A 12,153-nucleotide genomic window follows, 5' to 3' on the forward strand; every position below is an offset into this window, starting at 1 on the left:
AGTGATCAGATCAGTGAATACCCTAACAGTCATCACAGAGCTTTTCTCCAGTGACTGGTGGAGGCAGATGCAGAGATCCACAGCCAAACACCAGGCAGAGCTCCAGGAGTCCAGTAGGGAAGAGAGAGGAGGGAGTCTATGAGCAAGTGCATCAGGATCATGATGGGGAAACCTGCAGAGACGACCAAACGAAACTAGTGGGAACTCCAATGGCTGTGGAGCCTGCATGGGGCTGGACTAGGCCCTCTGCATGGTGAGACAATTGTGTAACCTGATCTGCTTGGGGGCGGGGGGGGGGGGGAGGGGGGCGCTGGCGGTAGGATCAGAATCCATCCCTGGTGCATGAGCAGGCTTTTTGAAGCCCACTACCTGTGATGGGACACTTTGTGCAGCCTTGAGGCAGGGGGGAGGGGCTTGAACTTGCCTCTACTGTATGTGCCTCCCCATGGGAGGCCTTGCCTTTTTGTGGGGAGGAAGGGGAGGTGGATTGGGGGGAAGGCTTGGGGGGCAGGAGGAGGGAGGAGGGGGATCTTTGATTGGTGTGTCAAATGAATGAAAAAAATTCTTAATTTAAAAAAAAAAAAGAATCACAGAGCATAGAGCAGGTGTTTTACATTGGTGAGAGACAGGAGTCCCAACAGTATTCCTCCATTTATAAGCAGGCTGACCAAAGAAATTGAGTTCTTGCTGCAAGCACCCTGCAAGTTTGCTGTGACACGGAGACATGATGTGAGGCGAGGCATCTGTCACAAAGGTTAAAGTATGCTGGACACTCGTTGAGGTTAGGCGCTTGCTCAGTGCAGTCCTTTCACCCGTTCACACAGCAAATCTTTATTAACTGCAGAATGAACACAAAGTAAACCCGAATTGGATTTTGCTCTCAAAGGCCTCACAACACAGGGGGGAGATAGAGGACAGACCCAAACAGCGATGCTGAGGAATAAAATCACAGTCACCAGAAGTAGAGAGAGAGGGTCACTGAGGAAGCAGCGAAGGAAGAGATAACTTGGAGTTAAGTATGGAGGAGCAGCCGAAGGAAGAGATAACTTGGAGTTAAGTATGGAGGAGCAGCCGAAGGAAGAGATAACTTGGAGTTAAGTATGGAGGAGCAGAGCCGGAGCTGAGTGAGACACAGCTCATCTGCTGTTCTGCTGTGGATGTGGACAGCGACCATCTGATCCTCTCCTAGAACCAAGACAGGATTCAGAAGTGCCGTAGATCCCACCGCTTCACACCCCTGGCAGGGCGGAGTGCAGAACCCCTACTTCTCACTGGAATCACTTGACCACGTGCCACTCTGCTCTCAAACCTTGAGTTCATTTGCAGGCTTAGGGTCGAGGACGGGTTACAGGGGAACGGCGATGGGGTAGCTGGCCACCGTCCCAGGTCAAGGAGAGCTGGGGACGCGCCAGAGGCACGGTGAGAGGGGAGGGCGGGAGCGGGTGGGGGCCGGCGGGTGGGAAGGCTGGCCGAGGGGCGGGCAGAGGGGGCGGGCGGCCCCCCGGGTGGTCCAAGATACTGGCCCAGGCCGGGAGCTCACACTCAGGCTGGCGGGCCATGGGGCGGCGGGCCCCGGCGCTGAGACTGCTGCAGGGGCTGGCGATTCTGGTGCTGAAGCTGTCACCGCTACAGCCCCGAGAGCTGCCAGGGTCGCGCTGCCCCGAGCCCTGCCACTGCGTCCCTGACGGCGCCCTGCGCTGCCCCGGCCCTCGCGACGGCCTCTCCCGACTGTGAGTACATGGCGCCCCATACCCCTCCCTGCCTTTTGCTGCTCAAGTGTTGAGCCCCTTTTCAGGAAAGCAGGGCATAGCTCTTCACCCTAGGAAACTTATCACCCTTCCGAGTGACGAGGACCCCCGAGTTTGGGCTGTTTCTGTTACTTCCGTGCAGCTCAGACCTGCACTTTCCTCGTGGGGGAAACTGAGGCAGGTAACTTAAAACTGTCCCAAAGCCACAGGAGGCCTCTCTTTGTAGCTGACTGGAGGTCTGGTGAAGCAGGTAGCCCTCCTTCACCAGTGTTCTCGGCCTGAGCAGTCTGAGTGGGTGTGAGCCTTGGCCAGCTGGGTCTAGGTAGGCTGCTGTGGGCTCCGCAGCTGTGGTCATCTAGGGGCAAAGTGCTCAGGCCATAGCGCCCGCCGGGGGGGTGGCCTGATTTGTCAGCAGGGATGCTGGCAGTCTGGCCTCCAGCCACCAGGTGAGCTCCTAAGTGCCTGTGGCAATGTGCTTGCCACTCAGCCTGGTTAGCTACATAGTGAAAGACAAGCCTGGCGTTGGGCTTCTGCTGTGCCACCCACAGATGTGAGTGAGGGATTGCAAGCATCAGCAAGCAGAGGAAGGCCACTCACGCTTCCTGAAGCCATGGGATAAAGGGGGGTTGGGGGGGGGGGCATTAGTACCAAGATACCAAATGTCCTTCCATTTAGAGGAGTTTCTCACAATTGCATGATCCTGTTACTATGGAAATGAACTGAAAGCTGATAGGTTAGTCCCAGGGGCTGAGGTGGGTGTCTGCTAATGGCTGTAAGGTTAAGGGTGATGAAATTTTTCCAAAATTGGATTGTGGTCACCGGCTTCACATAAGAATACTAAAGCCATCATTTGAAATAGGCGGATTTTATGTTACATGGCTTTCATCCCAATAAAACCACCAAAGGAAGTGGGGGTGCCACAAACGCACCAGTGTGGTGGAGGTCTTCCCTGGGCTCCATTTGAAAGGATGGCATGGTAGGATGGGGCAGGAATGAAACGCTGGCATGCCCCTCGGGAAGCCTGTAGCCCCTGTGCCAGCTTCTTGGAGGAATTCACCCTTCCTGAGCACTTGGTCTGCTCCCTGTGGACACGTTAACGGCCTTCAAGGATAGTTGTGGTTTCGAGCAACAGGCGAGGGGTGAGGGTTTTCTCTGAATTAGTTTCCATTAACTATCTTGTCAGCTCTGCTCCCTGAAGGTGATGGCCATGCTGATAGAATTTGTTTCAATCAGTCGACAAATCTCTGGACCCTGCCTCCCTGTCCTGGCCTTGCCCTTCCATGACAAGCCTCCTGTGCTGCTCTTATAAGTGATCGCATCACTAACAGCCCTTCTTGCACACCCGGCTTGGACGCTTTAGACGGTGATGCTGAGATCTAACTGATGGAATCCCCTGTTCCAGGTCCCTCAGCTATTATGCTGCAAAGAGAGACTTCATTAATTACTTTTCTGTGGTTGCCTGTCTGAAAAAATTACTTTTCCTTTAATTAAAAAAAAAAAAACCGCTTCCAACTTCTCTAACTTTGGTGGAAACTGCCTATAGCTAAGGATGGAGAAGAAACAGATAAGCGGAGTTCTAACCTCTTTGACACTGAGCTGTTCACATGTTGCCTCAGGAGGGGACCCCGACAGACCCCTTCCCTGAAGAAAGCAGAAGTAAAAACTATAAAATGCTTTTCACTGCCCCGCAGCACGGTTGAAACAAGCCTTCAAAATAGGTGCAGGGCTCACTATGGCTAAGTGGGAAGTGGGAACAATAAAAATTAAAGTGAGCAATTCTGGTTCTCTAGAAGGAGTTGGTTCTGAAGGCTTGGGAGGGAGCCTAGAGAATCCTCAGCATCCTCTACAGGCCCTCCCTTAGCATGCCCCACTGACAGCATCCTCTCCTAGACATTTAGCAAGCCCCACGCCAAGCATGGCAACTCTTACAAGGTCATGCTTCCTGAAGACCAGATGACTAAGAGACGACCTTGTCCTTCAGGCAAGAACTCTGTGAAGATAGAGACATTGTAGGAACAACAAGGAGAACCTAACATCCATGTGAAAACAGATGCTTATTTTAAAAAATAGGAAGGTTGTCACTTCGAAACAAAGTTTCTCCAAGTGTGAACTTGAGGCTGCAAAGATACATCTCCAGGCTAGACTTGGATTTCAGGTTGATAGTACTGAATTAGAAATTCTGGGAAATCCCCGGAGAACTCTCCAAAGCATTGCTCTTCAAGGTGGCATAACTTCCTCCAGCTATCACCCTCTCCATACATTTGCCTATTTATTGAAGGAAGAAAGCATAAATTTAAAACCTCAAACTCAGAGACAGATGGAAACCAATCAAAACAATGGAAGGTTTGTTTTGTTTCGTTTTGTTTTTCTTCAAAGAAGAAGAGAGGAAGAATTCCATAGGGAAGGACAGGCGGAGGACACCAGGGATGAGGAAGGACATATTTGTTAGAATGAGCTCTCAACTAGCGCATCAGGGAAGCAACAATCTGAGAACTTAAGGGAAGGGTTTGTCTTGGGATAAGGGTGGTCCACGTGCTGAAGAAAGAAGGTGTGGGCAAAGGTGTAACTCAATATTAAAGTAAAGTGCAGGGCCATACACAGGCTGTCATCCCCATCATAAATGTATCATTTATGATGAGAAGTAAACGAAGCAGCTGAAAAATCATCACAAGACAGAAAAATACCAGAGATCATGAGTTATCCGAAGTTAGTACACAAAAGAGAGCTGAGGTTTTGAAGTAAGGCTTCCAGAAGGGAGCTGTGGTCTGGGATGAACATGTGTGCAGGGTTAGGCTTTGCAGAGGGGGAGGGGGCACCCAAGCTGCCACAGTTATAGGAGGGGGAGTACCTCGCCGCGCCTCGGAATTCGTCAGTCTCCCTCAACAGACCCATCTGAGCTTTAGTCATTCCAGATGCTGAAAACTCTGCCTTCTAAGGTCTTTGTTTGAAGTTCACTACTTGGTTTAAAAAGAAGAACAAAAGGGAACATGAGTGATAATTGCTCATCACTGATGTGCTGCTGGCAATTTTTCAAAACGGCATTGTTCAAATTATTCATATTTCCCTCTCCTTCGATTTCTCATTAGACATAAGTGCTTAAAACCTAAACTGTGACACAAGAAGCAGCCTCCTACATTTTCATTTGTTTTAATGGGGAGGGGGGAGATAAATGGAAAAAAAATCATGTAAAATTTTCCCTTTCTTTTCTTCCTGTTAGCTCTAGGCAACTGGTAGGAGGGAGGGGGCGGGGAAATCTCACCTTGCACACAGTTATATAAAGATCTTTGTCTCTATGACAACAGAAAGGTTGAGCTGCTTGATATGGAAACAGCTTCTGAAAACCTGTAAGTAAATGCTAATAATAATTGTGGCAATTTATTGTTTGCATGTTGTGTCTTCTAAACAGAGATCAAGTTTCTAGATGTTGGCTAGTGACACAACCCAGAGACTCTGTAAGGAGAAAATGTGAGCGCCCGCCCGTCCAGTGTGCCCGGAAGACGGGCCTCCTGACACACTTTCCCGAGTGTCTCTCTCTCTCTCCACTGCTCTGGGTGGGGTCAGGGTCCAGGACAGCTCCCGTGCAGTGACTGCAGGCTGACGTGGAGAGTGTGGCTCTGTTCTGAGGAGGGAGAAACTCACCCAGGAAACTAGGGTAAGAGGAGAGAGGGGGCATGAAAGGCTCTAAGAAACTTAGAGATCCAGTGAATCCTGAGGGACCCAGTCCTCCAGAGGAAGGCTTTGTGGACCAAGGGTGAGGGAAGGAAGCAGAACCTTGAAATAGAGAAAGAAGCCGAGCAAGAACCAGAGGTTCCGCTAGAGGGGCCTGGCTGGCAAGAAAAGAACTAAGTTAAGTGAGGTCTTCCTCTTCTTCCCTCTCCCAGACCCTTTGGAAAAAAAGAAAAAAGCAATTTTAAAGAAAGATGGAAAGCCATCAGAAATCCTTGATTTTGTACAGAGAACTGTACAAAAAGAGAAAATATCCCTGTTGACTAATTCCAGTCATTGTTTGATGCTTGCATGCAAAGAGATCAAGCACAAACCAGGAATCTCTTCTGCCTGAAGCCTTCACCATGCTTGCTACACACAGCACACACACACAGCACACACACACACACACACACACACACACACACTCACACTCACACTCACCTCCAAATATGCACAGACATCTTTCTTCCATATATCATCATTTGTTCAAGTGTGCCTTCTCCAGTAGACCAGTTGTCTGAACCTCACTCAGCACCTTAACATTTGAGGGCAGAGGTGGTGTGTTGTGGACTGTTGGCCAGCATCCCTGATCCCTGACCACTGGATGCCAGCAGTTCTGTTCTCCCAAATTATGACAAGCCAAAATGGAGACGCCTTAGGGGGGCAAATCTTCCCTCAGCTATTGATTTTCAATCAGCATGATGGACTGAGAACCACTTGAAGAAGGCTGATTTAACTTAGCATTCCCAGAATTCCATAGGCATGATGATTAAACTGTTTGTTGGGCTACAGAATGATTGAATTGAGGAGACAGGTTGGGTGTGGCAGTGCATATCTGTAATCCCAACACTCAGAAAGCTAAGGCAGGAGAATCGTCCTATCTCCAAGCATTCAAGATCAGCCTTGCTTACGTAGTGAGTGCAAAGTCAGCCTGGGAAACCTGAGTACATAGCTGAATAGAACAATGAACCAATGCAAGAAATGAGTGTGTGTGCTAACGCATCCTACATCTAAACATCGTAAATCCTCATCTACTCAAGAACAGTAGTGGAGAGGGTTCTGTGGGTAGTCAAGGGAGTTCTTTGTATCTTTGTATGTTATGTTAGCATCCAGATCCTACAATCTGCTGGCACTCTCTTTGTCCTTTGAAAGGCAAATAGCAGCTGCATCTCCAGAGAAGCAAGGCCTGGCTGGGAATGTAAGTCAGTGACAGCACTTGCCTCACAGGCTTGGAACCTGGGTTCCATCCCCAGTACTGCAATCTGTCAATCAGCCAATCAATAAAACAAGAGGTGGGGACTACAAAAATTTATTCATATCACTATACCCATTTAGATTGTTTTAGTCATTGATCTCCATCCCAGGAGCCATTAAAAACAACAACAGGGCCGGGCAGCGGTGGCGCATGCCTTTAGTCCCAGCACTTGGGAGGCAGAGCCAGGTGGATCTCTGTGAGTTCAAGGCCAACCTGGTCTACAGAGTGAGATCCAGGACAGGCACCAAAACTACACAGAGAAACCCTGTCTCAAAAACAAAACAAAACAAAACAAAACAATAACAATAATAATAACTACAAGGCAAGTGACTGGGGACATACGGGTTCCAGAGCAGGAACACCAACTACCAGGTCACATCAAAGTGCCCACAGAACAGAAGAGAAAGCCTTCCAAGGTCCAGCAAGAACTTGGACTTCTAAAAGATTCTGTTCAGATTCAGCCTGTCTAACCGTGCTTGGAAGGTAATTCTTCCATATAGTTGAGCCAATAAATAGTCTCCTTGTACCAAGCTCTGGGAGATCCAGATTCTGTTTGTGAAAATCATCCTTTTGAAGAAAGCAAATGATACCCATAGCAGGACACTAAAACACAAACAGCTAAAATCTCAGTGAAAAAGCATGGAAACCAATTGGATCACAAGAGAATCCCTTTGGCTTTGGGAGTAGATCCTCATTTAGGAAACAGTTCCTCAGGCTGCCTGGAGTTTTGTTTGTTTAACTCCCAAATCTGTGAATTCAAGGCTCTTTTCTGTTCATTCACCAACCACTGTCTGCCTCTCAAGCCTACTAGTCGGCCTTCATTTACTCTTCATTTGTTATATTGATTGATTTGGGGCTGAAGAGATGACTCAGCAGTTAAAAACACAGGCTGCTCTTGCAGAGGACCCAAGTTTGGTTACCAGCATCCACATGGCAGCTCGCAAATGCCTGTAACTCCAGTTTCAGGAATTCTGAACCCTCTGGCCTCTGTGGGCACTTGCTCATAGTGCGCATAAATTCATGCAGATACCATCACACACACAGAGAGAGAGAGAGAGAGAGAGAGAAAGAGAGAGAGAGAGAGAGAGAGAGAGAGAAAGAGAGAGAGATGTTTTGAAAAGAAAACTTAGTTTTCATGTTGTATGTATGTTTGCCTGCATGTATGTATATGCGCCACATGGGAGTCTGGTGCCCAATGAAGCCAGGAGAAAATATCAGACCTGGAACTGGAATTACAGATGTTTGGTTGTGAGCACCAGGAGAGTGCTAAGAATCAAAGGCAGCTCCTCTGCAAGAGCAGCATGTGCACTTAACCACTGACCCGTCTCTCCAGTCCCAGCCTTCATGTCTTGAAATACGGAACAAAAAACTCTTGCCAAAATACCATCTCCCAGAGCAGCAGCCCTCGAAGTGTCCTAACCATGTGGGATTCTGGTTGTTGACACGGTTTGGCAGTTGAGTCAGAACCGTGGAGAGAAGCCTTGCTGTTCCCTTCAGACTGAAGAGGACTAGAAGCCTTGCTGTTCCCTTCTTCAGACTGAAGAGGGCGGGCTCCTTCGAACAACTTCCTCTGTGCCTGCCCTTTCTCTTGGTCGGAGAAAATGCAGATTTTAATGAAGATTAGCGGTTTTCCTACCAGAGCTTCTGTTTTGTTTTGTCTTTTGGGAAGAGAGTTAAAAGAATACCACTCACCAAGCTCTGGTTTGTGTGCGCTCTCTGGGAGCTTCTCCACCAAGTCTTCATTTTTTTTCCCCAGCTTTCTTGCTATTGGCAGATGACACCCCTCCCAGGCAGCAAACTGCCCACAGCTGCTCTGCACATGACCTTGAACCATAACCCTCTAATGACACCCGAGCCAAATTCAGAAAAGCCCAGTTGGAAAACAAACTTCCACTTACAGAAGGAAGACTTTGCCCTTGACTCTGATGCCTGGGGGTTACTCCTGGGTCCCCAACTTCTCGTGACCATCATCGGTGGCATCTTGGAGCTTGGGGTAGGGATGCTCTGGTGTGATAGAGCAGAGGCTAGCACCGCCCCCTAATTGATCAGGAGGATAAGCCTGGGCAGTTTAGACTCTAACACGGGCCCTCTTCCCTAATTTCCACTGCAGGTTTGGTCTGGCAGTAGATCCTGGGCCTCTTATAACGAGGGTGGGATGGCTCTTGCCTCTGAGTGTAGCTCTGTAAGTACGGCAACAAAGCCAAGAGGACTAGACAATCGAGGTTTCCCATAATGCCAAAGTATTACCGTAACAAACTAGCAATGCAGGAAGACTGAAAAATCCACAGCCCAGATCTACAGCCGCACAGCAAGTATCTATCATCCAAAGGCCAAGCCTAACAGAACGGGTTTGTGCCTGGGAGGTGTTCATTAGAGAAAATGATGCACTGGTCCTCGTCAACCTGGGAGGCGAATAAGTTAAAACCTCAAAACAACAGAGCCCATTACTGCCTGGAGTCTAACATTCTGACAACCCGGCTTGAGCCGCCTCTGAAATATCCCTCTCCAAGACCAAGCTGATTTCAGACTCAGACGCCCCAGAGGACTGCCAGGCTCCTGTCTGAGTCCTTTTCTTTTCTTATTTCCCATCCCCAGGCCTCAGACTAGGTTGTGGTCAGACTTGCTGACCACTCATGATCTATCCACTGAAATATGGGATCCAAAACCCCATGCCCTGCCCTCCAGGAACCGTATGAGAGAAAGGACCAGTGCTCAGGTGACTGCAGGAAATGCGGGTGATTACAAGCCAGAGGAAGACCATAAGCGTGGTGGAGTCCAGTGGTAGGAAGCATCTTTTTTAGCCAAAGTAGCAAAGAAGCCTTTGAAGGACTAGTTCAACAAGCTGAGTTTTGTAATTTCAGGTACTTCAGTTCCATTTTCGGGTTAATTAGCAGTATTTGGTATATCAACTGCAGCCAGTATTTATATGTTCAGTTCCAAAAGAAAAAGAGAGCGAAGACATTTGAAAGTGTTGGGAATGAGAAGCTTGTAATGAATGAAGGAGCTTCCTGAAGCATATCTACGGGGTCGCTGCCCTGACAACATAATATTCTCTACCTCTGAGAAGTATTTTTGAGAAATTGTTATAGATGACACAGACATTCCCTGGGGAGAACTCAACACATAGTTTCATTTACCAGAGTTATTCTTGTCATGTTACATTATTGCTGGAGGATTTCGAGTTTAGAGGGCACATTGAGTTATTTTGCTATGTGTCTTTAGAAAACTTTAAATGGATTTTGAGTAAGGGCTTAGATGTGTTTACCATTTTCCTCGGAGGCTTTGTATTTTTAATTTAGTTGTTGCACAAATGACTTGGAAAAGCCATTATCCACAGAATCTTCGAAACATCTTTGTTCACAGGGTATTTCATAAACTCCTTGCAGGAGCTTCCTGGATGCTCTGGAAATGGCCGTCTCAGAGGCTAGTCACTCAAACTGCATTTCCCACTGGGGGAAGTTCCAACTGGCTGGAATTTTTTAAATCAATGAGCAAATGTGAGCTCTCAAAGTGGCTCCCTAGAGTCAAAACACTTCACGGGGAAGTCGTCCTTTGTCATCTCCCTAAAAGGCTATCAAGTGAGGCTTCTTTGAGTTGAGTCTAAGAGAACAGTACCAAGTGGGCATGGCCACCCTTCCCTAACCAGGGGAGAGGCAGAGTGAAGAACAAGGAACATATACTTTATAGACGTGAGAGTGACCCGGGACAAGTAGAAGACTCAACTCCAAATTATTGCACCCATTCATGCTGGCCCGGTGAAGGAAGTGGAGTTGTGGGAGGCATAGTCCAGAGAACTTCAGTCACTCACAGTGAGAGGCTCTGAATAAAAGCACATGCTGAGTCCTGTCTTGTGCTAAGTGCTGGGTTAGTATTAGGTAAGATTTTTTTCCATATAATATTCTATGTATTATTTGAGAACTGCAAACAGTGTATTAATATTCACTCCGACTCCTCCCCAAGCCTAATTCCTCTCAGATCCACCTCTCCATACCCCTGGCCAGCTTCACAACCTCATTTGAAAAAATAACCTACCAAGTCCAATTTGAACCGCCCACACACTCACACACTGGAGAGTGATAAACCTAGGAGAAACCACACCCTTAAAGAAAACTGACTTTCCCTCTCCCAGAAGCCATAAATCGACAATAGCTCTTCAGGAGCTGGGGGTGATGACCCTCCCTTGCAGATCATCACAGCTGGTATGAGTTCATGAGTATAGCAATCTTGCCATGTCTGGAAGACACTGTTTCCCTTTGGTCCTCCCTGACCTCTGGCTGTCACAGATTTTCTGCTCCCTCTTCTGCAATGGTTCTTAGCCTTGGTGGTGGGGGGACATATACAGATGTCCCATTTCTGCCTGAGCACTCCATGGCACTTACTCTCTTCCTTTTGGTCAGTTATGAGTTTCTGCATTAACTACTGTCCATTAGACAAAGAAACTTCACTGATAAGGTCTGAGAGCTACACTAATCCATGCACATAGAGATAGGAATTTGAAGGGCAGTTTGATACTATGCGCATTTAGGAAAATAATAGTACACTATATTCACCTCAGGAGCCTCTGAGCTCCCCTACAATGGATTCTCAGCCAAATTCCTAGTCAAGCATTTCCTCCTGTGGAGTAAGCCTTAAATACAACCAGAAAGTAGTTGGTTACCTCCTAATATTTATGCCACTGTTACATCCCATTCTTATCTTGCCTCACTGTCCATTATTGTAATTCATAAAGTTTACAGCTATGTAAGACTGTTGATGATGTTTTCACTACCAACTGCCTACACAGCTCCTTCCAATAATATGAAGCTAGCCAACAGGGAGGAAATCAACTTGATTAGTACTAACTTGATTTCTCCATGTTCTGCAACCAAAGTGTGTGGTGTCTTCAGCAATAGGGTATCATTGAGTTCCTGTGGGCATCTAAGATCAGTGACAGTAGCCTGTATTATTTTGGGGGTTTCATGGCACCCCTGACCAGCAACGTGAGAGGAGTATTCCACGCCTGCCACTGGACTTTTCATTTGACAGCCTATTGGCTTCCAAGAAAGATGCTATCTTAGTCACTATTCTATTGCTGTGAAGAGACACCATGACCAAGGCAACTCTTATAAAAGAACACATTTAATTGTGGGCTGGCTTACAGTTTCAGAGGGTTAGTCCATTATCATCATTGTGGAGCATGGTGGCATGCAGGCAGGTGCTGGGGCAGTAGCTGAGAGCTTTGTATTCTGATCTGCAGGCAGAGAGACAAAGAAAAAGACTGGGCCTGGCATGGACTTTTGAAACCTTAAAGCTCACCCTACAGTGACACACTTCCTCTAAGAAGGCCACGCCTACTCCAACAAGGCCACACCCCCTGATCCTTCCAAACTGTTCCACTCTCTGGTGACTAAGCCTATGGGGCTATTCTTACTCACACCACCACACACATTATCTCTCCTGTGT

At 47.7% G+C, this 12,153-nt stretch overlaps 1 protein-coding gene across 2 annotated transcripts in view; it reads left to right on the top strand.

The window, feature by feature from the left end:
• The first annotated feature begins 1,557 nt into the window (after positions 1-1,557).
• The window catches only part of Lhcgr (luteinizing hormone/choriogonadotropin receptor), a 55,611-nt gene continuing 45,015 nt past the window's right edge, over positions 1,558-12,153 (top strand). For both annotated transcript variants that reach the window (XM_059248476.1, XM_059248477.1), the window contains exon 1: positions 1,558-1,730. In XM_059248476.1, the coding sequence (XP_059104459.1) occupies positions 1,558-1,730 (173 nt within the window). The remainder of the gene's footprint in view (positions 1,731-12,153) is intronic.

Source organism: Peromyscus eremicus, chromosome 22 (assembly GCF_949786415.1).
Source record: "Peromyscus eremicus chromosome 22, PerEre_H2_v1, whole genome shotgun sequence".
Lineage (NCBI taxonomy): Eukaryota > Metazoa > Chordata > Mammalia > Rodentia > Cricetidae > Peromyscus > Peromyscus eremicus.